The 25,404-nt window shown below is 39.4% G+C and overlaps 1 protein-coding gene and 1 long non-coding RNA gene across 2 annotated transcripts in view; one reads left to right on the top strand and one right to left on the bottom strand.

The window, feature by feature from the left end:
* The window catches only part of LOC130297758 (uncharacterized), a 127,985-nt gene that overhangs the window by 92,103 nt on the left and 10,478 nt on the right, over nt 1-25,404 (top strand). The window lies entirely within an intron of this gene.
* Nucleotides 8,562-24,404, bottom strand: LOC130297756 (myosin-4-like). The gene is made up of 33 exons (XM_056550612.1): nt 24,081-24,404; nt 23,444-23,587; nt 22,260-22,416; nt 21,196-21,223; nt 20,236-20,365; nt 17,350-17,442; nt 17,201-17,264; nt 16,892-16,990; nt 16,697-16,800; nt 16,475-16,613; nt 15,954-16,072; nt 15,726-15,875; nt 15,468-15,638; nt 15,068-15,377; nt 14,908-14,975; nt 14,732-14,819; nt 14,256-14,373; nt 14,031-14,154; nt 13,809-13,945; nt 13,455-13,710; nt 13,107-13,349; nt 12,048-12,224; nt 11,818-11,963; nt 11,639-11,729; nt 11,158-11,547; nt 10,916-11,042; nt 10,704-10,822; nt 10,410-10,606; nt 10,043-10,226; nt 9,785-9,950; nt 9,207-9,640; nt 8,921-9,124; nt 8,562-8,828 (listed from the first exon to the last, which is right to left on the bottom strand). The coding sequence occupies exons 1-33, from the start codon at nt 24,282-24,284 to the stop codon at nt 8,604-8,606; spliced, it is 5,406 nt and encodes a 1,801-aa protein (XP_056406587.1). The 5' UTR covers nt 24,285-24,404; the 3' UTR covers nt 8,562-8,603.

Here is a 25,404-nt window from a genome sequence, read left to right as displayed (position 1 = left end):
CAGTATTAATGACCAAATATAGATTTCATTATATCTGTGATTTCAGATGAGGATGAGGTGGGGGGTATATAAGAGGATAGGACACACGCTTGTAGCCTCTTTCACTGCCCCAAACTCAAGAGGTAAGAGGTAAGACTTCTACTCACCACACTTTATAACAATTAGTCATAGTAATGATCTACAAACATTTTATTATAATACACACTTTATTACACTTAATCATTATAAGGATATATAAAAGTATTATTATAATCCGCACCGTAATACAATTAGTCATTGTGAGTATATATAAAAGTATTTTTATAATCCGCACCGTAATACAATTAGTCAGAGTAAGGATATATAAAAGTATTTTTATAATCCGCACCGTAATACAATTAGTCAGAGTAAGAATATACAAACGTTTTATTATAACACTCACTTTATTACAATTAGTCATTGTGAGGATATATAAAAATATTATTATCATTCTTACTTTATTGTAATTAGTCAAAGTAATGATATACAAAAGTATTATTATAATCCGAATTAGTTATAGTAATAGAGGTCATAGTAATAATATATTACAATATGCACTTTATTATAATTAATCATAGTAATAATATACAAAAGCATTATAATAATCCGCACTTTGCTACAATAAGTCATAGTACTAGCGGTGATAGTAATCATTTACAAAAGTATTATTATAATCCGCCCTTTATAACAATTAGTCATAGTAATAGGGTTAATAGTAATAATATACAAAAGTATTATTATAATTCCCACTTTAGTACAATTAGTCATATAAATAGAAGTAATAATAATAACAGTTTATAGAAATATTAACCACAATCCGTACTTTATTACACTTAGTCATAGTAATAGAGGTAATAGTAATAATAACAATATACAGAAGTATTATTATAATCCGATTTTTATTACACGTAGTCATAGTAGTAGAGATAATAGTAATAATAACAATATATAGAAGTATTATTATAATCCGCTTTTTATTACACTTAGTCATAGTAATAGAGGTAAAAGTAATAATAACAATATATAGAAGTATTATTATAATCCACACTCTATTAGAATTGGTCATAGCTATATCAGTAATAAGTATATCTCAGAATGTGTAGTTATATAATCGATACACACGGAGAAGAATCCCATGATGACGATAATATTGTATACATTACAGTGCATTACAAATATACCTGTATAGTAGGAATCCAGGACAGTGATGAATAGTGTATACCTGTATAGTAGGAATCCAGGACAGTGATGAGTAGTATATAGCTGTATAGTAGGAATCCAGGACAGTGATGAGTAGTGTATTCCTGTATTGTAGGAATCCAGGACAGTGATGAGTAGTGTATACCTGTATAGTAGGAATCCAGGGCAGTGATGAGTAGTATATACCTGTATAGTATGAATCCAGGACAGTGATGAGTAGTGTATACCTGTATAGTAGGAATCCAGGACAGTGATGAGTGGTATATACCTGTATAGTAGGAATCCAGGACAGTGATGAGTAGTATATACCTGTATAGTAGGAATCCAGGACAGTGATGAGTAGTGTATACCTGTATAGTTGGAATCCAGGACAGTGATGAGTAGTATATACCTGTATAGTATGAATCCAGGACAGTGATGAGTAGTATAAACCTGTATAGTTGGAATCCAGGACAGTGATGAGTAGTATATACCTGTATGGTATGAATCCAGGACAGTGATGAGTAGTGTATACCTGTATAGTAGGAATCCAGGACAGTGATGAGTAGTGTATACCTGTATAGTAGGAATCCAGGACAGTGATGAGTAGTGTATACCTGTATAGTAGGAATCCAGGGCAGTGATGAGTAGTGTATACCTGTATAGTTGGAATCCAGGACAGTGATGAGTAGTATATACCTGTATAGTATGAATCCAGGACAGTGATGAGTAGTGTATACCTGTATAGTAGGAATCCAGGACAGTGATGAGTAGTATATACCTGTATAGTAGGAATCCAGGACAGTGATGAGTAGTGTATTCCTGTATTGTAGGAATCCAGGACAGTGATGAGTAGTGTATACCTGTATAGTATAAATCCAGGGCAATGATGAGTAGTATATACCTGTATAGTAGGAATCCAGGACAGTGATGAGTAGTATATACCTGTATAGTAGGAATCCAGGGCAGTGATGAGTAGTGTATACCTGTATAGTAGGAATCCAGGACAGTGATGAGTAGTGTATGCCTGTATAGTAGGAATCCAGGGCAGTGATGAGTAGTGTATACCTGTATAGTAGGAATCCAGGACAGTGATGAGTAGTATATACCTGTATAGTAGGAATCCAGGGCAGTGATGAGTAGTGTATACCTGTATAGTAGGAATCCAGGACAGTGATGAGTAGTATATACCTGTATAGTAGGAATCCAGGGCAGTGATGAGTAGTGTATACCTGTATAGTCGGAATCCAGGACAGTGATGAGTAGTGTATGCCTGTATAGTAGGAATCCAGGGCAGTGATGAGTAGTGTATTCCTGTATAGTAGGACACATACCTGTATTTATGAGTATGTGGGTGGGAGGTTTGGTCCATTTCTGATTTCTATGGTTGTTTAGCTAAATTATTTAAAGGCATTGTCCTAATCTATCTATTTCATATCTATCTAATCTATCTCATATCTATCTATCTCATATCTATCTATCTTATATATCTATCTATCTATCTCATATCTATTTATCTATCTATCTCATATCTATCTATCTCATATTTATCTATCTCATATCTATCTATTTCATATCTATCTATCTCATATCTATCTATCTCATATCTATCTATCTCATATCTATCTGTCTCATCTCATATCTATCTCATATCTATCTCATATCTATCTATCTCATATCTATCTATCTAATATCTATCTATCTATCTATCTAGTATTCCAGAAAAGCAGCACATCCGCCCGTCCACATTCAAGTAATTTTGAGGTGCAAGCATTCATAGGGGACTTGGTTAGGGACTCCACAACTTCAATAAAAGTAGAAAGGACGCAAGCACACAAAATCTTCAATGGAAAAACTTGTGATTTATTCCATCCTTAGCAAGACAAATAAAGTGCTACGTTTCAGTGGTCTCACTCCACCATCTTCGGTTGCCTGAAACGTAGCACTTTATTTGTCTTGCTAAGGATGGAATAAATCACAAGTTTTTCCATTGAAGATTTTGTGTGCTTGCGTCCTTTCTACTTTTATCTATCTATCTATTTCATATCTATCTATTTCATATCTATCTCATATCTATCTATCTAATGCACATGGCTGAGCACATCGCCACCTGGTGGCTGTATATACAATTTAACCTTCCTAAAGCCGATCTTTCAGCAGGAAAGCGGGTATAATAAGCACATTCCTAGATGGGGCAAATCATCGGGATTCCAGTTATTCCCTTTACCTCTATACTTCTTTCCAGTATCAAAATCTAAGGCTTTTTTGCTGATATGCAAATGAGGCTCAAATGCTGGGAAAAGAACTTAAGCCTCATTTGCATAATACCAGAAAGACTTGTATCTCAGCACTGCAAAGGAGTATAGAGATAGAACAGGTATGTCCGAAATCCTGACGAGAAGCCCCATCTAGTCATGTGCTTATCCACACCCCTGTTTTCCTTCTGACAGGTCCGACTTAAGACAATACTTTACGGGTTAAACAACCAGAAATATAACAATATAAGGCACACACCTATTGATTAGTTAATAAACAATACATCTTTATTAAATATATACACATACCACAAGTACAAGACATACATTCAAAACTTTAAAAACAATGAAAAGGTTCTAAACCAACTGGCTACACAATAAAGGAGGAGGGGGGGTGCATGGATTGTTCCTAAGACCTCTGTAAATAAAGATTTAGGAAACTGGAGCTGTGTGGATCCGGCACATGCAGGACTAGGGTATTGTATAGGAGTGCGGACTAGTATTGATGCAGGGGAGGCGTAGGTGTGGACATCGGTGGTGCACCTCAATAATAGTAACGTGATCAAATGAAAGAGAGTCAAAAGAGGTTGCACTCACCATCCACAAACGTTATTCATGAGAATACAGGCATATACTGGTGGAGGCAGGGGCACACCAGGACAAGTTGTTTTGCGCTAGTTTGCGCTTCTTCTAGCCGGAGTTTTGGAGATTTAGTTTTGGGATCAAGGAAAAGCTAGGCATCAATCATAGTAAAGTAACGACAGATTTGTTCCTTAGGGTGCATTCACAAGCAGCGTGGGTCCTGCAGATTATCCGCTGTGTTCAGTCATATAGTTACATTGATTTACACAGAGTCAAATCCGCAACAAACACAAAGCTTAGAATATCATTTATTTTAAGTGTCTTAAGATATTAGGTGTGAAACCAACATGGTGACACATTTCCTTATAATATCATCTCTACTCATAGGGTATGTCTGTATTCTTATGTAGGGGGTTTCGAGGAACGTTTGGGATGCTGGTTTATAGATGAACTTCTATATTGTCATTCTTCTATGTAAGATGTGTGTATAACCATCAGAGATGCTGCTGATATTCATCAAAGCCATTGACTTAAACAGAGGAAGAGCCATTTTATAGAGAAGTGATGGAGACTGATATTGTAGATGGTTTTTACTCAATATTCACAGATGTTGGTATCTGAAATGCTGGTATCATCTATTTGTTCAATCATACACCACCGAATGACCATTGATACTTTTTTAACAGTACTTGGTGGTTATTGCATATAGAGCAGGCTCATCCTAAGCCTCAGTATAGAGCTGATCCCTCTATATGTGGTGGGTGTTAGCTGTATCTTTCAGCCAATGCCTACCGGAAACTGACAGCAACAGTGGCACTGAACCATCAATTCCTGACTTGCCAGGCCCCACCCCTTATTAAATGTCCACCAATCCCTGGCTGGCAAACTGATAAACACTTATTTAGTATCTATCTTACATGTAAAAATTCAAATTAATTTGATAGCACAGATTTACCTATAAAAAATAAAGTACCACAGAAGAAATGTCATAATTTTTACAATTTTATTTCCATCTAGACCTAAACATAGAGATTTACATACATAGGAGTATGTGCACTCTCTTCATCGGAGAGAGTGCACTGAACCACCAATCCCTGACTGGCCAGGCCCAAGCCCTGAGTAAATGTCCACAAACAACTGACTGGTGAGGCCCCACCATTGAGTAAATGTCCACCAACAACTGACTGGTGAGGCCCCACCTATGAGTAAATGTCCACCAACAACTGACTGGTGAGGCCCCACCTATGAGTAAATGTCCACCAACAACTGACTGGTAAGGCCCCACCGTTGAGTAAATGTCCACCAACAACTGACTGGTGAGGCCCCACCTATGAGTAAATGTCCACCAACAACTGACTGGTGAGGCCCCACCTATGAGTAAATGTCCACAAATCTCTTATTGGCCTAGCCTCACCCCTGAATAAATATCCACCAATCCCTGGCTGGTAAACTGGTAAACATTTAGTATCTAACATGTAAAAATACAGATTAATTTGATAGTACAGATTTACCTATAAAAAAGAACCACAGAAGGAATTTCTTAGTTTTTAGAATTTTATTTGCATCTAGAGCTAAACATAGAGATTTACATACAGAGTATTACAGCTGAGTCCATATTATATGAACGTCTTCTGTAAATCACAGTGTCCGCTTTACTCTTCTGCTTTCTGCAATGAGAAGAAAATAAGGGTTAACTCCAGAAGAACAAACTCTATACCTAGGTACTTAGTGATGAAAGTTGGTGAACATCGTAATTTCTACTCTCAGTGTCAGGACTGGAATTCCAGAAACAGCTTTGATTATTTAACCCCTTAGGGGTGCAGCCAATTTTAAACATTTTATTTTAGCTTTTTAATCCGATTTTAGTTTTTTTTTATAGACTATTTTGGGGTTCATACACATGTTCTAGCATTTAGGCATTTTTCTTTCTCTTTTCCACCACATTCACTGTGCAGTATATATAACACTATATTGTATTAGTTTGGACACTTCTGGATGCAGCGATTACCAATGATGTTTATTTTCTGATTTATTCTTAATAAAAAAAATTGGGAAATAGGGACCAAACTGAGTGTGAACATAATGGGCCTCATTTACTAAGAGTTTCGGGTTTTTACTAGTGGGAAAAGTTGTTTCAGACATGTAGGATTCCTCTCTATTTGCTATTGGGAAAAGTCGGGAACATTTTCTGACCAGCTTTTTCTAGGTCGAAATTTCCAGCCATTTACCCAAAGGATTTTCTGTGAATTCCATAGTAAATCGGTTGGGTTGTGAAACCACGCCCCTTTTTGGGCGGCCATGCCCCCTTTTGTGACAGACCACGCCCCTTTTGGGGGGTTTGTCGGATTTTTCAGGCGCACACTGGCGCAGACATGTCTCAGACATGTCTCAGACAAAATAACCAGACAAATACTGGTCAGTTTCAGCTTAGTAAATGAGGCCCAGTGTGTGTGTGTGTGTGTGTGTGTGAACATAGCCTAAGTTTCCCAGGGGAGGAGACTTTCCCTAAGCCCTTGGTTTCCATGACCAAACAGTGCCCTGTGTTTGAATCCTGTGTGCGTGTGTGTTGAGGGGGGAGGGGGGGGTGCTATTGTGTGACAAAAGAGACCCACTGTCTAAACACCCAGAGGTTGTGGTCACTTTTGACAGTGGTATCTAATCTAGGTGGTTAAAGATCTGGGATCAGACATATTTTTTATTAAAGGTACATTTTCAGTTTTTTGGGTGAATTTTCTCTTAATGCTTTTAACTGCGTAGTTATGTTAAACCCAAGTAGAAATACTTTATGTTCAATTAACCCCAGTAAATACACGTAACTGAGCCTTAGATGGCTATTCTGCCTTCACAATGCTTTTAATATGTATTTAGCCCACTGCTTTTTTCAGTTTGCTAGGAGTTTGAAATATGATAGCTTTTATTGGCTAATTCACTGTTGGGATTTGTAGTGCATCGCCTGTATTGCAGGTGACAGAAGATCACTGTCTGAGACCAGCCCACTGATTTAATGCTTTGCTGAGCTTGCTTTGTAATTCTATGGGATTTGTGAAGGTTTTCTGGGATCAGTATTCCTTGCTCTCTCTCTTAGCTTTCTCTCTCCAAAATGGCAGACGCAGTGCAGTAAATGGGGCTTAATCAGCCTCTTAAACCTACCTAAATGCTGTGTCCTCATTGGTATGGGAGCTGTATTATATATAAATGCAAGCAATGATTGGATAACCTGGGGTCATGTAATTGTTGCTGAGCTGCAAGGTATGCTGGGCTACCCTGATGTCATCTCAGTGTTCCCAGTACTTCTTCCTTTCATTTTGGTGCCAAATTGCCATGTGTTCCTCACCCCATTTGTTATTATTTCTGCCATTGTCAAGTTTGAACAAGCCAAACCTGGTAATGTACGAAAGTTTGGGAGCCACTGTCACCCCAAAGTTCGGAGTGCGGCTAGGTTCTCTGGGCTCGGCTCACTCAGTTTCTGGTAGAGGTGATAAATGGAAACCACAATAATTCCCATCACTGGTGAATTTTGATAAATATTTATACTATCTAATATATGGGCATGATTCAATATAAATCCATTTATAATAATAAAGAACATAAAGTCATATGAAGCTCTGAAGTCCTTACCTTGCCGATGTCACGGCTCTTGGCTCTTAGTTTGTTGACCTGAGATTCAGCAATGTCGGCACGTTCCTCAGCCTCTTCCAGCTCATGTTGAGTCTTCCTGAATCTGGATATATGGACGTTGGCCTGTTCCTCCTAAAATATTAGATAAAGATTTGTTTTTTTTAGAGAAGATCTTGTGTGTTTAATCTAAAATGGTAAATTATGTAGGGTACTTGATCTACTTACAACATCTTCTGCTTGTCTCTTGTAAGCTTTGACTTTGATTTGTAACTTGTCCACTAAGTCCTGAAGCCTGAACACGTTCTTCTTGTCCTCCTCAGACTGTGAAATGAAATAGTAAAGAAAAAAAAATTGCTGAAACCGATAATTCTTGCACTAAATCTTCCTAAGGGCATCTGTCATTTATGAAATCCCCCCCCCCCCCCATCTACAGAACCATTGGCTGCTTCATCCACGTAATGTGTTTTATCAGTCAATCCTATTTATATCTGACATTTTGGTGACATTTTGTAAATGTAATAGTAAATAAAGAAAAATTTGCAAACCTGGTAGGTCAGTTCCTTGACTCTTCTCTCAAATTTACGTACACCCTTGACTGCATCAGAGCTTCTTTTCTGTTCTGCATCAAGTTCATTCTCAAGTTCCCGCACCTGTAATGCATTATAATACCATAAATGTTCTGTAAAGGCATAACTTCACTTTTGGACCATAAACATGGAAATGAGGATGTGGCTGAGATTACCACAATTTGGTCTTCGCTTTGTGTATTTTAAGTATATAACACAACTTGGACTCACCCTGGCCTCCAGTTTTTGGAGTTGTTTCTTGCCACCTTTTAGAGCCAACTGCTCAGCCTCATCCAGGCGATTCTGGAGATCCTTCACTGACTGCTCAAGGTTCTTCTTCATCCTTTCAAGGTGAGCACTGGTGTCCTGTTCCTTCTTCAATTCTTCAGCCATCATAGCCGCCTGACAAAGTTTGAAGTTGAAAAGGATAACTGAAATTTATTTTTTTCTTCATTACATTGTTTGATTGGTTATGAAAACTTACATCTGTAATGGCCTTCTTAGCTTTATCTTCTGCATTCCTGGATTCTTGGATGGCTTCTTCCACTTCACTTTGCAATTGGGAGACATCAGTTTCCAGCTTCTTCTTAGTGTTTATAAGGCTGGTGTTCTGGTGGAATAAATGGTAAGTTACTATGTGTTGAATATTGTTCTTGAAAATTATTCATCAAAATTTCAGAGAAACCATAAAAACCTACTAACCTGGGAATGAAGCAACGTGACACGTTCGCTGACATCGACAAGCTCCTGTTCTGCCACCCTTCTGGCACGATCTGTCTGTTCCAGGGCAGACCGCATCTCTTCAATTTCTGCACTCATCAGGTTGTTTCTCCTTTCAGAAATAGCCAGCTGTTCCTTCAGGTCCTCACTTACTCTTATGGCATCATCAAGGTGGAGTTGGGCATCCTAATTTGGAATTGATTCAATAAGTCATCCAATTGGCATTCTCGTCTTAAATTCCAATCACATTGATCTTTTATTATCTCACCTTTAATTGTCCCTGAACATTCCTGAGTTGTTTCTGGGCCTCTGCAGCCTGGCGGTTGGCATGGCTTAGTTGGATCTCCATTTCATTAAGATCTCCTTCCATCTTCTTCTTCAACCTCAGAGCATCATTCCTGCTTCTGATCTCAGCATCCAAAGCGCTCTGCATGGACTCCAAAGCTCGTTGGCTGTTTCTCTTGATTTGATCGATCTCTTCATCTTTCTCTGCAATCTTTCTATCAATTTCAGATTTAACTTGTGTCAGCTCTAGCTGTACCCGGAGGATCTTAGCTTCTTCATGCTCCAGTGTTGCCTCAGCCTCTTCCAAGGATGACTGTATTTCAGATTTCTCCTGCTCTACTGTTTTCTTGGCCTTTTCCAGTTCATGAATAATTTTTCCAGACGATGCAATTTGTTCTGTCAGGTCTGAGATTTCGTCTGATTGAAAAATAAAAGATATCAATTAAACCACTGCCAAGCATACTCTTTATGACACTCAAAGAATACATACATGTGCGTAATGACTATGAAGACCATTATTAGAATGTGACTTCTAGATAGTTAATTGTCTCGTTTACTTACGTTGAAGGTTCTTGTTTTCTCTCTTCAGAGTCTCAAGCTGGTCTAATGCCTCTTCATATGAGTTCTTCATCTTGAAGACTTCAGTGCTAAGTGATCTAGCCTCTTTTAGGGAGGCCTCTAATTCAGCCTGAGTCTCTTCATATTTCTGCTTCCATTCTGCCAGCACCTGAACATCCAAAACATTTTATGTAGGCTATGCTTAATAAAACAATGCATCAAATACTGTCTACTCTCTGCATAAGAACATTGGGCCCAAACCTTGTCAAAGTTCCTCTGCTTTTTATCCAGGGCGGCGCACATTGCATTAGAGCGTTCTACATCCACCATCAAGTCTTCAACTTCACCATGAAGTCTTTGTTTGGTCTTTTCCAGAGAGGCACATTTTGAGTTCACAGCCTCAATTTGCTCCTCAGCTTCCTGGAGGCGCTGAGCAAGCTTCTTCCTGTTATACAAAATGTCCATGATAAAGTGCACAGAAAATTTACTTTTACTTAGATAAGATGTTGACTCTTGGGCAGATTTGTGCTACAAGGCCATTTTGCATCTTCCAGTGGCCACAGTATGCAATTATTCAAAAAAATATAAAACATTTCTTTATGTACTGTATATTAAATGTGGAACCTACTTGGCTTCTTCCAGTTCTTCTGTGCGCTGGATGGCATCAGTCTCATATTTTGTTCTCCATTGGGCAACTTCTGCGTTGGCCTTGGAGAGAGCACGCTGAAGTTCACCCTTGGCCTCCTGCTCCTCTTCATATTGTTCCCTGAGTAGGTCACAGTCATGGCGGGATGATTGCAGCCCATGAGCAAGGGCATTCTTGGCCTTTAGGAGAAAAAAAAACAATAAACATTGAAATAAAAGTGATTTTATGATGTGGTTCAAACCAAAAGGTCATGTTTGCTTAAAAGTGTCCCAATACCTTTACTTCCTCCTCAAGATGCCTCTTCAGCTCCTCAATTTGCTGAGTGAAAGCTTGTTTCCCTCTGGAGAGCTGAGAAATAAGTGACTCTTTCTCTTCAAGCTGGCGACTATATTCACCTTTGTAAATAAATTAACAGCAACTAAGTTGGTAAAGTGGTGTATGTATAGATGTAAACTACATAAAGAATTAGGTTTTCTATAGATTAGTACCATTTTCTGTCTGAAGACGAGCTCTCTGTGCATTGAGGTCATTGATCATTCTATGATGCTCTTCTTCTTTGGTTCTTACTTCACTAAACTGGTCCTCAAGGGTTCTGCACATTTTTTCAAAGTTTGCCTGTTAGACATAAAAATATTAAGACTCCTAATTTACGTTAAACCTAAACAATTTAAGGGTCCATCCTCAATACTGAGATTTAAAGTAAGTCAAATCCAACAAAAGATGCACTTACTTTGGCTTTGGAGACAGTTTCCAAGTTGCTGGCAAGGTCATCGATCTCCATCTTGAGTTCACTCTTCTCCTTTTCCAGCTTCTGTTTGACTCGCTGCAGACTATCAATTTGTTCCCCAAACTCAGCGACACTATCAGCATGCTTTTTACGGAGAGATGCAGCAGTGGCTTCATATTGTAAGGTGGATTCTTCCAGGTCACGTCTCATTTTCTGGAATTCAGCCTCTCGCTTCTTGTTCATCTCGATCTGAACAGAGGTTGCACCACCAGCTTCTTCCAGGCGCTCGCTGATCTCTTCAAGCTCTCTTGAGAGGTCTGAACGTTGTTTCTCCGCCTTGGCACGAGATGCACGCTCTGCCTCAATTTCTTCCTCCAGTTCCTCAATACGAGCCTATAGTTTAATTGTAAAATAAAGTATGGTATAACAAGACATAGTGAATAGGAATTTGGATCATGTTCCGCGAAAGACTGTAAAATTGTACCTGGAGCTCCTTAATTTTCTTTTGGAGCTGAGCTCCCAGAGCCTGTTCATCCTCAATCTTACTCTGGAACTGACTGATTTCAAAGTCCTTCCTGTTCATTAGCAGAAAAACAAAATGCACTGAATATATGAAGTCTTCTCCAGCACCCACTTATGACCATCATTACTTTATGTTCCTACTTTTTAAGTTTTTCATCCAGTTGTTGTCTGTCATTTTCCAAGTCCATCAAAGACTCCTGAGATAATTTCAAGTCACCTTCCAGCTTTCTCTTAGACCTCTCCATGTCCATGCGAAGCTTCTTCTCTTGCTCTAATGATCCTTCAAGCTACAATAAAATATGTACATGAAAAATAGCCAAATGATTACGACCCAGTCTTTTTTATATATAGAACCAAATAATTCTGCTCACATCATCCACTTGTTGTTCCAGCTTTGTTTTGGCCTTTGTTAGGGTGTTGACTTTGTCCTCTTCAGCTTGCAGATCATCCAAGGTTTGTTGGTGGGCTTCCTGGAGAGCTTTCTTTTCCTTGGTTAGCTTAGCAATGTTTTCATCAAGCACAGCCATCTCTTCTGTCAGATTTTTCACCTGTATGTTAAAAAAATCGAAGCTAGTAAGTAGTATTTTATCATGTCTGGTGCACTAATTTACCATGTATGAGGTTGAGACATTCTCCATAAATAACGTATTTCCACTTGCACAAAGGCATGTAAGATTTATAGAGGGCATTAATAAAGAATTGTTCTAAAAATGGAGAACCATTGACTTATATGTGTTACAGGTATGCCCTGGGTGTCTAAATGTTTTATTTACATAGCTCTATCATTAATAACACTTGATTTTATGAGGTTCCTGCAGTCACAATCAGCTTGTTGCGGAGGATTGACCCAAGAGAATTTTCTGGTTTAGAAAACCCATTTCCAATAGCTTATTGGGGAATTCTATTTAATAGTAAGGGATCCTCAGTTCAACCAAAAGGTGGAGACCACGTACAAAAATTGTCAAAGACCATCAGTCCTTGCCTAGCATGAACAGCTTTTGATTTTAGTAGTGACTGTAATGCTTATTTCTTCAGTAGTGGTATTGTCTAGGATTAAGCTGGCCATACTCATAGGTACAGCCAAGCAAAGATGTGTTCTCAATGGGAGGAGGGTACAAAGTTGCCCCAAGACTGTTCTTGTCTTCCCAATAACATTAGAATCCCTGTCCCCTGATATCTGTCATCCCAGGAAAGTCAGGATTCCACCATATACATTATATAGTCAGCTGATCCCAACATAATCGGTAGTCAACATCTATTTATATGTGTAAGGGTAGCTTGCTACTAGGTTCTCCTGATGATCACAGCAGGGAACAACATGGGATTAGTTTATTGCCAGTACCCACTGACCATAAAGTGATCAACACATTTCATCTGTGATCTATAGGTAGAATAATCTGCCATAATATGCTGTACATTTTAGTGAATACCTTATTTTCTGTGGCATGTTTCTCCTTTTCTACTTTGGCCAGTGTCAGCTCCAGATCATCAATGTCCTTTTTCAGTTCGGAGCACTCGTCCTCCAGTTTCCTCTTTTTGGCAGTGAGTTCAGCGTTTGATTCTTCTTCATCTTCTAGCCTCTCATTGATCTCTTTGATTTTGCTTTCCAGTTGGATCTTAGCTTTGATGAGATTTTCACATCTTTCCTCTGCATCTGCCAGACCCTCAGATTCCTGCAAAAAACAGTGGAAACCAAGTTCATCCCTGTTTCCTAATATGTTTCTATAATACAGATCTACAGCCATGTATGGTGGGATCCATTCAGATCAACCACTTACAGATGTAACTTGGAGCAGCAGGTCATTCTTCTCTTGGAGAATTTTTGCCATCTTCTCCTCCAGCTCCTTTCTCTTTGCTTCTGACTTTGCCAAGGCTTCCTTTGTTTTCTCAAACTCCTCTTTCATGTTGGCCATCTCTTTTTCAGACTCAGCACTCTTCAGAAGGGGTTTGATCTTGAAATAAAGTTTCATCCAAGGCCATGTTTTGACATTCATGAAAGCACGGATATTGTACTGAATGGTGAAGACAGACTCTCTGGAAACAAATCATATATTTATCACAGAATGGTCCAAAAAAAAAAAATGTAAAACAGAACTTGTATTGTATTGTTCTAAATCTTAAGTTGAAGCTACCTCCTCTCCATCATCTTCTTGAACTCAACTCTCATGAGGTATCCTCTACACATGGCCTGAGTGCGAGTGATCAGATGTGCCAACTTGTCATCTCGCATTTCTTCAAGAGTACCCAACAGACCAGCCTTGAAGAAGACCTACAAGACATAGAATTTGATATAAAATGAAGTCTTTTTTTGAATTATTTCCATAATATAAAAATATATAATTTAAAAAACATACCTTAGTGTGCCCAAACTTGTATTGTGTGTGGTCAACATCGATGGATCCAAGAAGTTTCTCTGAAGCCTTCTTGCTGTCAATGAACTGACCTTCTGGAATAGCACTGGCATTGAGGATCTTGTAACTGTATTAACATGTGGGATAGATTGGCTTTGTTTAAAGTCCGTTTCTACCTGTAACTATTGTTTCTGCTAATATCAATCAAGGTAAATGTTTCATCCATACCGCTGTTTGAAGTCAGCATAGAGGATTCTGCTGGGAAATCCTTTCCTGCAAATCCTGATGCCTTCAAGCACACCATTACACCTGAGCTGGTGCATGACAAGGTGATGGTCCATAGCACCTATACAGACAAAATAACTTGTAAGTACTTAACCAATAAGCATTATTATTTCTTTAAAGGGATATTCCTGATAATATTTTTTATAAAGAATCAGGCTGCTGTAAAATACAGCTGCCTGCTCAGTCAATCACTTGCAACAGTTTCTCTGTCTTTGCCACGAAATTGTTGACTGGGCAGGTCCTTGTGCCGGCAACAATACAAAGAAGTTTGGCACAGTGGAGATCAAAAATGTGACAGCGGCAGGAGAGTGGTAAAGGTAAGTATGTTTTTTCCCTATTTTACATGAGCCTGAATCCAGTTCTTTATAATAAAAAATATTACTAGGAAAACCTCTTTTATGGAACCTTAAATATCTTACCTGGGGTTTTGGTTTCATTGGGGATCAGACAACGTACAAAGTGGGGGTGGGTGCTTCTCAAGTTAGACATCAGCTTGTTCAGATTTTCCTTTAGATACATGAAATTATATACATGAGGAAATCCAACATAAAATATAGATACAAATCTTGAAACATCTGAAGTGTTTTATACATACCCTGAAAAGAGCAGACACAGTCTGGAAGGAGGAACCCTTCTTCTTAGCACCTTTCTTTCCACTAGCCTCTAAACCACATAAAATATTGTTAGGATGTGGGATGTGTTTTATTGGCACGTGTTTTGATATGTTAGTACATCTAAAAGTGACATAATATTACCACCTTCTGCTTGTGCATGTGCAGAATACAAGAAAGCCAAGAGTTTCATTGAACACTTCTGGTAGAGCCCAATAACGGTCTCATTCAGTGGGTCCTTGTTCTTGTCAAGCCAGCCAGTGATGTTATAGTCCACAGTACCAGCATAGTGCACCAAGGCGAAGTGAGCTTCTGCTTTCCCTTTGCCAGGTTTGGGCTTCTCAAAGTTCTTGCACTTGCCAAGATGCTGGTCATAGAGCTTGTTCTTGAAGGAAGTGTCACTAGCCTTGGGGAACATGCACTCCTCCTCAAGGATGGAGAAGATGCCCATTGGCTGTGAAAAATATGGGGTATAGATAAGATCAGTGTTTTCCTTCATATTAAAATAAAAACTGACTATATTTTAAAAAAAAGACAAAAATACCTTCTCAATAAGCTCAATGCAGGCAGCCAGGTCCATGCCGAAGTCGATAAACTCCCAGTCAATTCCTTCCTTCTTGTACTCCTCTTGTTCCAGCACAAACATGTGGTGGTTGAAGAACTGTTGCAGTTTCTCGTTGGTGAAGTTGATGCAGAGTTGTTCCAAGCTGTTGTACTGATTATAATAAAATATTTCCCATAATTATTTGTTACACCAATGGCATATTTACACAGGATGTCATGTGATGTTACATTTACTTACATCAAAGATCTCAAAGCCGGCAATGTCCAAGACACCGATGTAGTGCTGTCTTGCCTGCTTGGTGTCCAGCTGCTCATTGATACGGATGACCATCCACAAGAACATCTTTTCAAAGACGGACTTGGCCAAGGCACCAACATTGTTGTACACCTAAACGGAAATAATAACCATGTCAGTTTTGTGTCAATATTCAAATTATGATCCTTGTACTAAATTGCCAGGATATACCTGCTGGACAGTTTGACCTTTGGTCACATATTCATTTCCGACTTTGACTCTTGGATAGCACAAAGCTTTCAGCAGATCAGCTGAGTTCAGACCCATCAGATAGGCAATCTTGTCAGCCACTGAAAAACAGGTTTAGAATTTGTTGATATACAAAGTGATTGAATAAGGATTATGCAAAATTACAGCCCGGGATTCATGAGTCACAGTGTTCTGGATTGTCGTCTGGTTTCAGCTCCTGAAGTAAATGTAATCTTTGCAGGTTACAATGGAGATACATCATAGCATGGTTTGTGGCACCTATAGTACCATACTAGTCAGCCTGGTTTTGCTTTGATTTGTGGCCATTTACCGCTAATGTTACTTTAACTACAGGCCTTTACTTTTGCACCATCCTTTTTGAATCAGCCTGTATACCCCATAGAGCTATTTTTTACATTTTATATTATAATTAAGTTTAAAAAGTGAAAGTCCCAAGATAACCATGCGTTCAGCCCTTTTTGAATTTACATCTTTTGACCAACCTTCTGTGCCGTCGGGCTCTGCCTGCTCCTCTCTTTGCTTCTGCTTGAACTTCAAGTTACCGTAGTGCATTACAGCACCAGTCAGTTTGTAGATGCCAATCTTCTCATCTGGATTGAACCCCAGAATGTCAATGGCACTCTGTAAGTAAAAGGCAGAAGTGTTTTGGGGGAACTTATTGCTATCAAAAATGTTTGCCAAACTAAATAAGGAAATGGACTTACATCTGTAGCCATCAACTCCTCCTGGTCATCAATGCTGGCCACTGTGATCTCACCTTGGCTCACGAATGAAAAGTCATACGGGTTAGTTGTGATCAGTAGCATATCTGTAATAAGAAGTTTTTGTTTTGTAATTGGTTGTTATTAAACAAAACCACAGTCAATGAAAGACATATTATTTCTTGTGTGGTGACTAACCGATCAGCTCTGGTTTCTTGTTGGACATGATCTGGTAGAAGATATGGTAGCTCCTTTCTGCAGACAGTTGGAATGTTACTCTGGACTTTTCCAGTAAATCTTGGGAAAACAAAAAGCATACAAATTTAAATTTAAATGAACAAAAATAAGTTAAAATTAAAAAAAATCTATCTATCTATATATATCTATATATATATATATATATATATATATATCTGTGTGTGTGTGTATATATATATATATATATATATATATATGAACTTGTAAGTGGGGTAATTAATATTTTCTATTTATTTTACTTCTACTTACATGTTTCAATATCAGCAGATGCCAGTTTTCCTGTGGTACCAAAGTGGATTCTGATGAATTTACCCTAAAGATTTTAATGACAGAATCTTACTTATCACTGATAATCTTTTGTTACAATGCAAAAAAAATTGTGAATTACTAAAACTTACAAAACGGGAGGAGTTGTCATTCCTGACGGTCTTGGCATTACCAAAAGCCTCTAGCAATGGGTTAGCCGAGATAATTTGATCTTCAAGAGTGCCCTAAGCCCAAAAAAATGCAAAAATTAGAATACTAAGATGCATATATATCAGGACACAAAAAGTGCTAGTTCATATCTACCTGGAGGTATTTTTAAGAGGACCTGTGAACAAACCCAAAAAATTAAGACTTTACTGTTATTAAATAGCATAGGGTGTCCTGATCACACATCTTTTTTTATGAATACGCTTTCTGTTTCTGAGATATGAGGGAGTGACTATCAGGTTTTGGGCAGGATTATACCATCAAGGGGTGTGAATGTACATTGAGAAGCAGGTATGTCTAATACACACCCCCTGACTATATAAGCACCTCCCCCCCCAAAAAAAAACTATAAACACTACCTTAGGGACAGAAGGGCATATTAAGAAACCATAAACAGATATGTGATCAGAACTAGCTATTTAATGATCATGTAATCTTAATTTTTGGGGTTTGCCATGGGTCCAGTTTAGGAAATCATCCAGCTTTAAAAAAAAAATTATGGCCTTTTTTCAGGAGAGGTCATTGATATTGGAATGGTGGTGGTCTGACTACCAGCACCCCTGCTGATCACCTATTTGTAGAGGCCGCAGCCTATTTAATATTTACCAGTGCTTGCCCTTGCAGCTGGAGCTTTGTCCCAGTGCTACGAAAATCATGATGCTTACAAGGACGAGCACCAGTACAAATTGAAAATATCAAATATTAATACACTGATCAAAAAAAACAAAGGGAACACTAAGATAACACATCCTAAATCTATATGAATGAACTAATCAAATGAAATCCTTTCGTCTTTACATAGTTGAATGCGCTGACAACAAAATCACACAAAAATTATCAATGGATATGGTGTCACACTCAAAATCAAAGTGGAAAACCACACTACAGGCTGATCCAACTTTATGTAATGTCCTTAAAACAAGTCACAATGAGGCTCAGTAGTGTGAGTTGCCTCCACGTGCCTGTATGACCTCCCTACAATGCCTGGGCATGATCCTGATGAGGTGGAGGATGGTCTCCTGAGGGATGTCCTCCCAGACCTGGACTAAAGCATCCGCCAACTCCTGGACAGTCTGTGGTGGATGGAGCGAGACATCCCAGATGTGCTCAATCGGATTAAGGGGAACGGGCGGCCAGTCCATAGCATCAATGCCTTCCTCTTGTAGGAACTGCTGACACACTCCAGCCACATGAGGTCTAGCATTGTCTTGCATTAGGAGGAACCCAGGGCCAACCGCACCAGCATATGGTCTCACAAGGGGTCTGAGGATCTCATCTCGGTACCTAATGGCAGTCAGGCTACCTCTGGCAAGCACATGGAGGGCTGTGCGGCCCCCCAAAGAAATGCCACCCCACACCATTACTGACCCACTGCCAAACCATTCATGCTGGAGAATGTTGCAGGCAGCAGAATGTTCTCCACAGCGTCTCCAGACTCTGTCATGTCTGTCACATGTGCTCAGTGTGAACCTGCTTCAATCTGTAAAGAGCACAGGGCACCAGTGGCAAATTTGCCAATATTGGTTTTCTCTGGCAAATGCCAAAAGTCCTGCACGGTGTTGGGCTGTAAGCACACACCCCACCTGTGGACATCGGGCCCTCATACCACCCTCATGGAGTCTGTTTCTGATCATTTGTTTGGACACATGCACATTTGTGGCCTGCTGGAGGTCATTTTGCAGGGCTCTGGCAGTGCATAAAGGCTACCTCTTTGCACAAAGGCGGAGGTAGCAGTCCTGCTGCTTGGTTGTTGCCCTCCTACAGCCTCCTCCACGTCTCCTGGTGTACTTGCCTGTCTCCTGGTAGCACCTGCATGCTCTGGACACTACGCTGACAGACACAGCAAACCTTCTTGCCACAGCTCACATTGATGTGCCATCCTGGATGAGCTGCACTACCTGAGCCACTTGTGTGGGTTGTAGACTCTGTCTCATGCTACCACTAGAGTGAAAGCACCGCCAGCAGACCAAAACATCAGCCAGAGAAAAAAAAGGAACACAATAGCGCCCCTGGTGAAGTACGTTAGGCACAGGTAGGGAGATCCTGGTATAAACACTCACCCTGTGATGTTGCGCTCAGAGCACAATATCTGATATCACATATATCATAAAATGGGATCCTGCAGCTTGATTCCCCCTATCCCAGGCAGCGTCTGGTCCGGTATTAGTGTAGGCAGCAGAAAAAACAAAAACGGAACTTATTCCAAGCGCCAGATCCCTCAAGATAGTCAGTCTAACAAAGTAGACCAATTTCCATAAAAGATAACATTTATTCCAAGCATAGATCAACGCGTTTCAGACCCGAAACGGGCCCTTCATCAGCATTCTGTCCTGATGAAGGGCCCGTTTCGGGTCTGAAACATGTTGATCTATGCTTGGAATAAATGTTATCTTTTATGGAAATTGGTCTACTTTGTTAGACTGACTATCTCGAGGGATCTGGCGCTTGGAATAAGTTCCGTTTTTGTTTCTTCTGCTGCCTACAAAACATCAGCCAGGAAGCATAGGAACTGAGAAGTGGTCTGTGGTCACCACCTGCAGAACCACTTCTTTATTGGGGGTGTCTTATTAATTGCCTATCAGTTCCACCTGTTGTCTGTTCCATTTGCACAACAGCATGTGAAATTGATTGTCAATCAGTGTTCTTCCTGAGTGGACAGTGGGATTTCACACTTGGAAAGTTTCACAAGTTTCATTGACTTGGAGTTACATTGTGTTGTTTAAGTGTTCCCGTAATTTTTTTTGAGCAGTGTAGCCTATCTGGAAGATAGACCATTCGTTTTTCTAGGCTGGATAACTCCTTTAAGTTACTGAAATCCAAATGACCTTTAGTGAAGAGGCCTGCTCCTCCTGCTTCTTTTTGTCACCAGCTGCTGCAATTGTTGCGTAGTACTGGATGACACGTTTCGTGTTCACAGTCTTCCCGGCACCAGATTCTCCACTGCAGAATGCAAATAGGGTTAATGTTTGCATGTTCAGCAATGTAATACCTGGCCCTAGACAAGTTATGTGCTTTGCTTTCCAAAGAAAATAAGTTCATCTAAAACATTGCTCAATCTTTACATATGTGTCTCACCCAGTGAAATGCTGAACCACAACCCTAAAGGTGGCCATACAATTCGGGTAGCTGTCAGCCCAATGCTCATTCAGCCTACATCTATCTCTCCCGACCCTTCCATATACTCGTACGTTATGCTGGACTGAGTGTGTATGTGTTCTGAATTGGGAGATGCTAAGCTCGTTGCCACCTCTAGTCGCAGGGTGATGTCTACCTTATAAGGTGTGAGTCCCCCAAGATGACCTGTAATAATCTCAACAAGCTAACAGACACCAAAAACTTTAAATAAATTTAAAAAAATTTATATACAGTGACCCTGAGGCTGGCTGACCCTGAGGGTTTGTGTTCTCTCTTATTTGCACAGAACAGAGCTGCCCTACGTTGTGTCATTCGGTCAGCTTTCGACATGTGACTGCAGTTGGATTGATGTGGATTATACTAACACCCCTTGATTTCATGAACTTGGTTCTAGTGTTCATACTCCTTCTTTACCATAAGAACTGTGAATTTATGGAACAATCTACCTCAGGAACAATTAATAGCTTTAAAACAGGGTTAGATACATTTCTGGAACAAAATAACATTAATGCTTATGCAGAATTATAAAACTACATCCCTTCCCCTAACACCATTCCCTTCAATTCCCTGGTTGGACTTGATGGACGTATGTCTTTTTTCAACCATACTATGTAACTATGTAACTATGTACTCACGTGATCAGGATGGACTGGTTTTCACGATCTAGGAAATATAAGAACATATCCGGTATAAGAAGATAAAAATCTTAGGAACTGTCCAGAGGAGTTTGAGGTTTGCTATGGGGATTTGCTCCTACTCTGGACAGTTCCTGAGACAGACAGAGGTGTCAGCAAAGAGCACTGTTGTCAGACAGAAAATAACAACTCAACTCAACAGCTGATAAGTACTGATAGGATTAAGATTTTTTTAATAGAAGTAATTTACAAATCTGTTTAACTTTCTGGAGCCAGTTGATATGAAAAAAATTGTTTTTCACCAGAATACCCCTTTAAAGCGGTATTTTTATTTCACTTAACAGCAGGAAATATTTAAACTGGTCACCCAATCTGGTCACCTAAAACTTGCCCAGAAACTCACGTGATCAGACGGGTTCCTGGAACTCCCATGCCAGAGGTCCATAGACTTGCAGTCTAACCTCATCTATTTAGCCATACACCTTCAATTACTGATGGCCATCTCCCCATCCCCCTATGTGAGCCAAGCGTTCTTTTGTTCTAAATGAGAGACTAAGCCACTGCCAGAATCTGGCAAAAGGCTCTAGCAGTTGAAATAATTCTACATTCCCGATCCTGTTCTCCTCCAACTAAAGTTGGGAAGTTCCAATACACATTAAACTGTTCTTCTCCTGCTGAAATTGATAAGTTCAGCCAATTGGTGGAACGGCCTTTACTCTATATCGTAAAAACTGGGGTTGATCCACTAGTCTGCCACAATTGCAATTGAAAGGGAAATCCCTTCTTAGCAAACAATGCTATTTATATACAATAACTAATCATTTGACAATTTGTCTAATCTCTAATGATGTCAACAGTGACTTTAGTGGGGAAACCCCCCATTTTTGGTAGAGTTAAGGTCCTTTAACACAAATCTATTGGCACTGGGTAGAAGGCCCTTCCCACACTGCATTGGTGACTTTTCAACACATCCTCCTGAATATGGGGAGATGTGCTGCTGACCACCAAGTACTATGTATGCCCACATAAACCACTGGATCAGCTTTCAAATGAGCCCCACTCACCAGTCAACATGGCCTGATAGGCGTTATCAGAGATGGAGAAGATGTGGGGTGGGGCCTCCTGACGCTTCTTGCCTCTGTATCCAGCCACCACCTCTGGGTTGTACACAGGCAGCCACTTGTAGGGATTAACTGTGACGCAAAAGAGTCCAGAATATGTCTACAAAAAGAATAAAGACATTATCGTGCTTGCTTATTGTTTATTTTGGCTCATAGCTTATGGTTCCCTGATCACACATCTTTTTACAGAATATTGATAGGCCTCCCCATTCCTGAGATACATGGGTTTATACTATGTTTGTCATATGGGCTGTACCTTGATTTTAATAAGAGGAGTGATGGGCAGGATTATACAGTCAGAGGGTGTTAATGCATTACATTGAAGGGTGGGTATTAGGTATTTACACCCCCTGAATAATGATCCTGCTCATCACCTCATATGAACTCCCATTATTAAAATTAAGTTCACGCCCATCTGACAATTAACTGCGTTGCCAGACATAGGAAAAACTCTCATATCTCGGGAACAGGAGCAGCTGCAAAAAGCTGTGTAGTCAGGGCACCCTAAGCTATTTAATGATTGTAATTTATCTGAACAGCTGCACAGGCTTCTCTATTACTTCCCTGTTTGGAAATATGCACAAAGGTGGAAATTGTAAGTCTATGACCAGTTATGTTTTGTTTTTTGTTTTTGGGTTACAGTTTTTTTTTCTTGTCTTTCCGCATGATGTTTTTTCAGATGTTGTTTTAGGTGACAAGTCTTGATAGGTGACCTGATGACCATTTAAACAATAGACTGTAACTGAGGGGGGGAAAAATCACCTCCCTGCCCTAGAGCACCCACTATTTCGACTTTTGACATTACCTCTTCTCTGCCCTAGATCCTAAAGACTTTCCCATTAACCCATTGACAATTCTAGCTGACTAGTTGACTCTTTACAGCAAAATTCACAGAGGGAACATTGCTTGTCAGTCAGCTTGAGGAATAACAAAAAGGTTTGGACAGTTGAAATCCAACAACCCTTCCCCGATCATTCTGACACCATCTGTTATAGAGGGGAGAGACAGGAGGGTTCTGCCAACACATATCTAATAATGAGTGTTAACCATTTATAGGCGTACACAATGATGCCCATAGTAGTGCCAAAGAGTGACGTTCTGTATCATTAGGCAATATTAATACTTACGTAGATCATCCAGGCTGCATAACGCTCTTTGAGGTTATACAAGACACCAGGTTCATTCAAGTGGGTCATCATGGCCATGTCTTCAATTTTATCGTACTTTGGAGGGTTCATGGGGAAAATTTCATCGTCCTTCACTGTTACAGTCTGTGTTGAAAAAATAAACATTGTGAGATGAGACATTTATACATTGTGAGATGAGACATTTAGACATTTAGCATTATATATATATATATATATATATATATATATATATATATATATATACACTTATAAGAGCAAAGAATGTCCAGCGCGGATGTCAAGCAATACGAAAATTTATTCAGCCATAACACCAAACGATGACAAGTGACGCGTTTCGGACGCAATCAACGGCCTTAGTCTTTGGTAAGACTAAGGCCGTTGATTGCGGCCGAAACGCGTCACTTGTCATCGTTTGGTGTTATGGCTGAATACATTTTCGTATTGCTTGACATCCGCGATGGAAATTCTTTGCTCTTACCAGTATTATCTGAACCAAGGTCCGGTTCAGTCCGAGACGCTGGAGGGGCGAACGTGTGAGCTGTGCCATATCGATATTATATGTACACTGTATATATATTTATATTATTCCACTGAATCCCCACCCTATAGAACTTACGGTGTTATCTTCCTTCTTTACGGTGACTTTTCCTCCTTCACGACTCTGAATAACTCCTTTCACGTACATCACTTTTGGGTCAATCACGAAGTAAGATGTTTTGGCATCGAATGGGCGATTTTGGGCCTCAACCCTCTCTTTCTCAGATTTCCTGAGAAACTGAGCAGCCGCGCCAAAAATGGCCATCTCCGCGTCGCTACTCATGTTTGCTGCTTCTGTGTGATTGAGAAGAAAAGATTATTTTGTGCATTTTACATTTTAAGCTTTACATATTCAGTTTAATCTAATGCTTTTTTGAATCAACTGGTGCCAGAAAGTTATACAGATATATAAATGACTTCTATCTAATATTGTTAATCCATTGTTAATCCTTCCAGTACTTATCAACTGCTGTATGCTCCAGAGGAAGTTGTATTGTTTTTTCTAGTCTGCCCACAGTGCACTCTGCTGCCACCTCTGTCCATGTCAGGAACTGTCCAGAGCAGGAGAGGTTTGCTATGGGGATTTGCTCCTCCTCTGGACAATTCCCGACTGAGATGACAGCAGAGAGCACTGTGGTCAGACTGGAAAGAACTACACAACTTCCTCTGGAGCATACAGCAGCTATTTAGATTTTTGTTAATAGAAGTAATTTACAACTCTATAACTTTCTGGCACCAGTTGGTTTTGAAAAAATAAAAATAAAAAAATACTCCGCAGTAATCCTTTAATTACTATTAGTGCAACTATCAGAACATACCGTAAATATTTATGCTTTCCTTCTTCAAATTTTTTCTCGACGATTACATTGGTTACTCTCATCTTAAAGGGGTACTCCACTGGAAAACATTTTTATTTTTTTATTTTTAATCAACTGGTGCCAGAAAGTTAAACCGATTTGTAAATTACTTCCATTAAAAAATCTTTATCCTTCCAATAGTTTTTAGCAGCTTTATGCTACAGAGGAAATTCTTAGCTTTTTGAATTTCTTCTTTTGTCTTGTCCACAGTGCTCTCTGCTGACACCTGCTGCCCGTATCAGGAACTGTCCAGAGCAGGAGAAAATCTTCATAGCAAACCTATGCTGCTCTGGACAGTTCATCACACAGACAGAGGTGTCAGCAGAGAGTAATGTGGACAAGACAAAAAAGAAATTCAAAAAGCAAAGAATATCCCCTGTAGCATACAGCTGCTAAAAAGTACTAGAAGGGTAAAGATTTTTTAATAGAAGTAATTTACAAATCTGTTTAGCTTTATGGTACCAGTTCATTAAAAAAAAAAAAAGTTTTCCACTGAAGTACCCCTTTAAGTTTGTTTGCTCATTAAGTAGTGATAAATTATATTTA

The sequence above is a fragment of the Hyla sarda genome, chromosome 13, assembly GCF_029499605.1.
Source record: "Hyla sarda isolate aHylSar1 chromosome 13, aHylSar1.hap1, whole genome shotgun sequence".
Taxonomy (NCBI): Eukaryota; Metazoa; Chordata; class Amphibia; order Anura; family Hylidae; genus Hyla; species Hyla sarda.
This window is presented reverse-complemented; position numbering and strand designations above follow the sequence as displayed.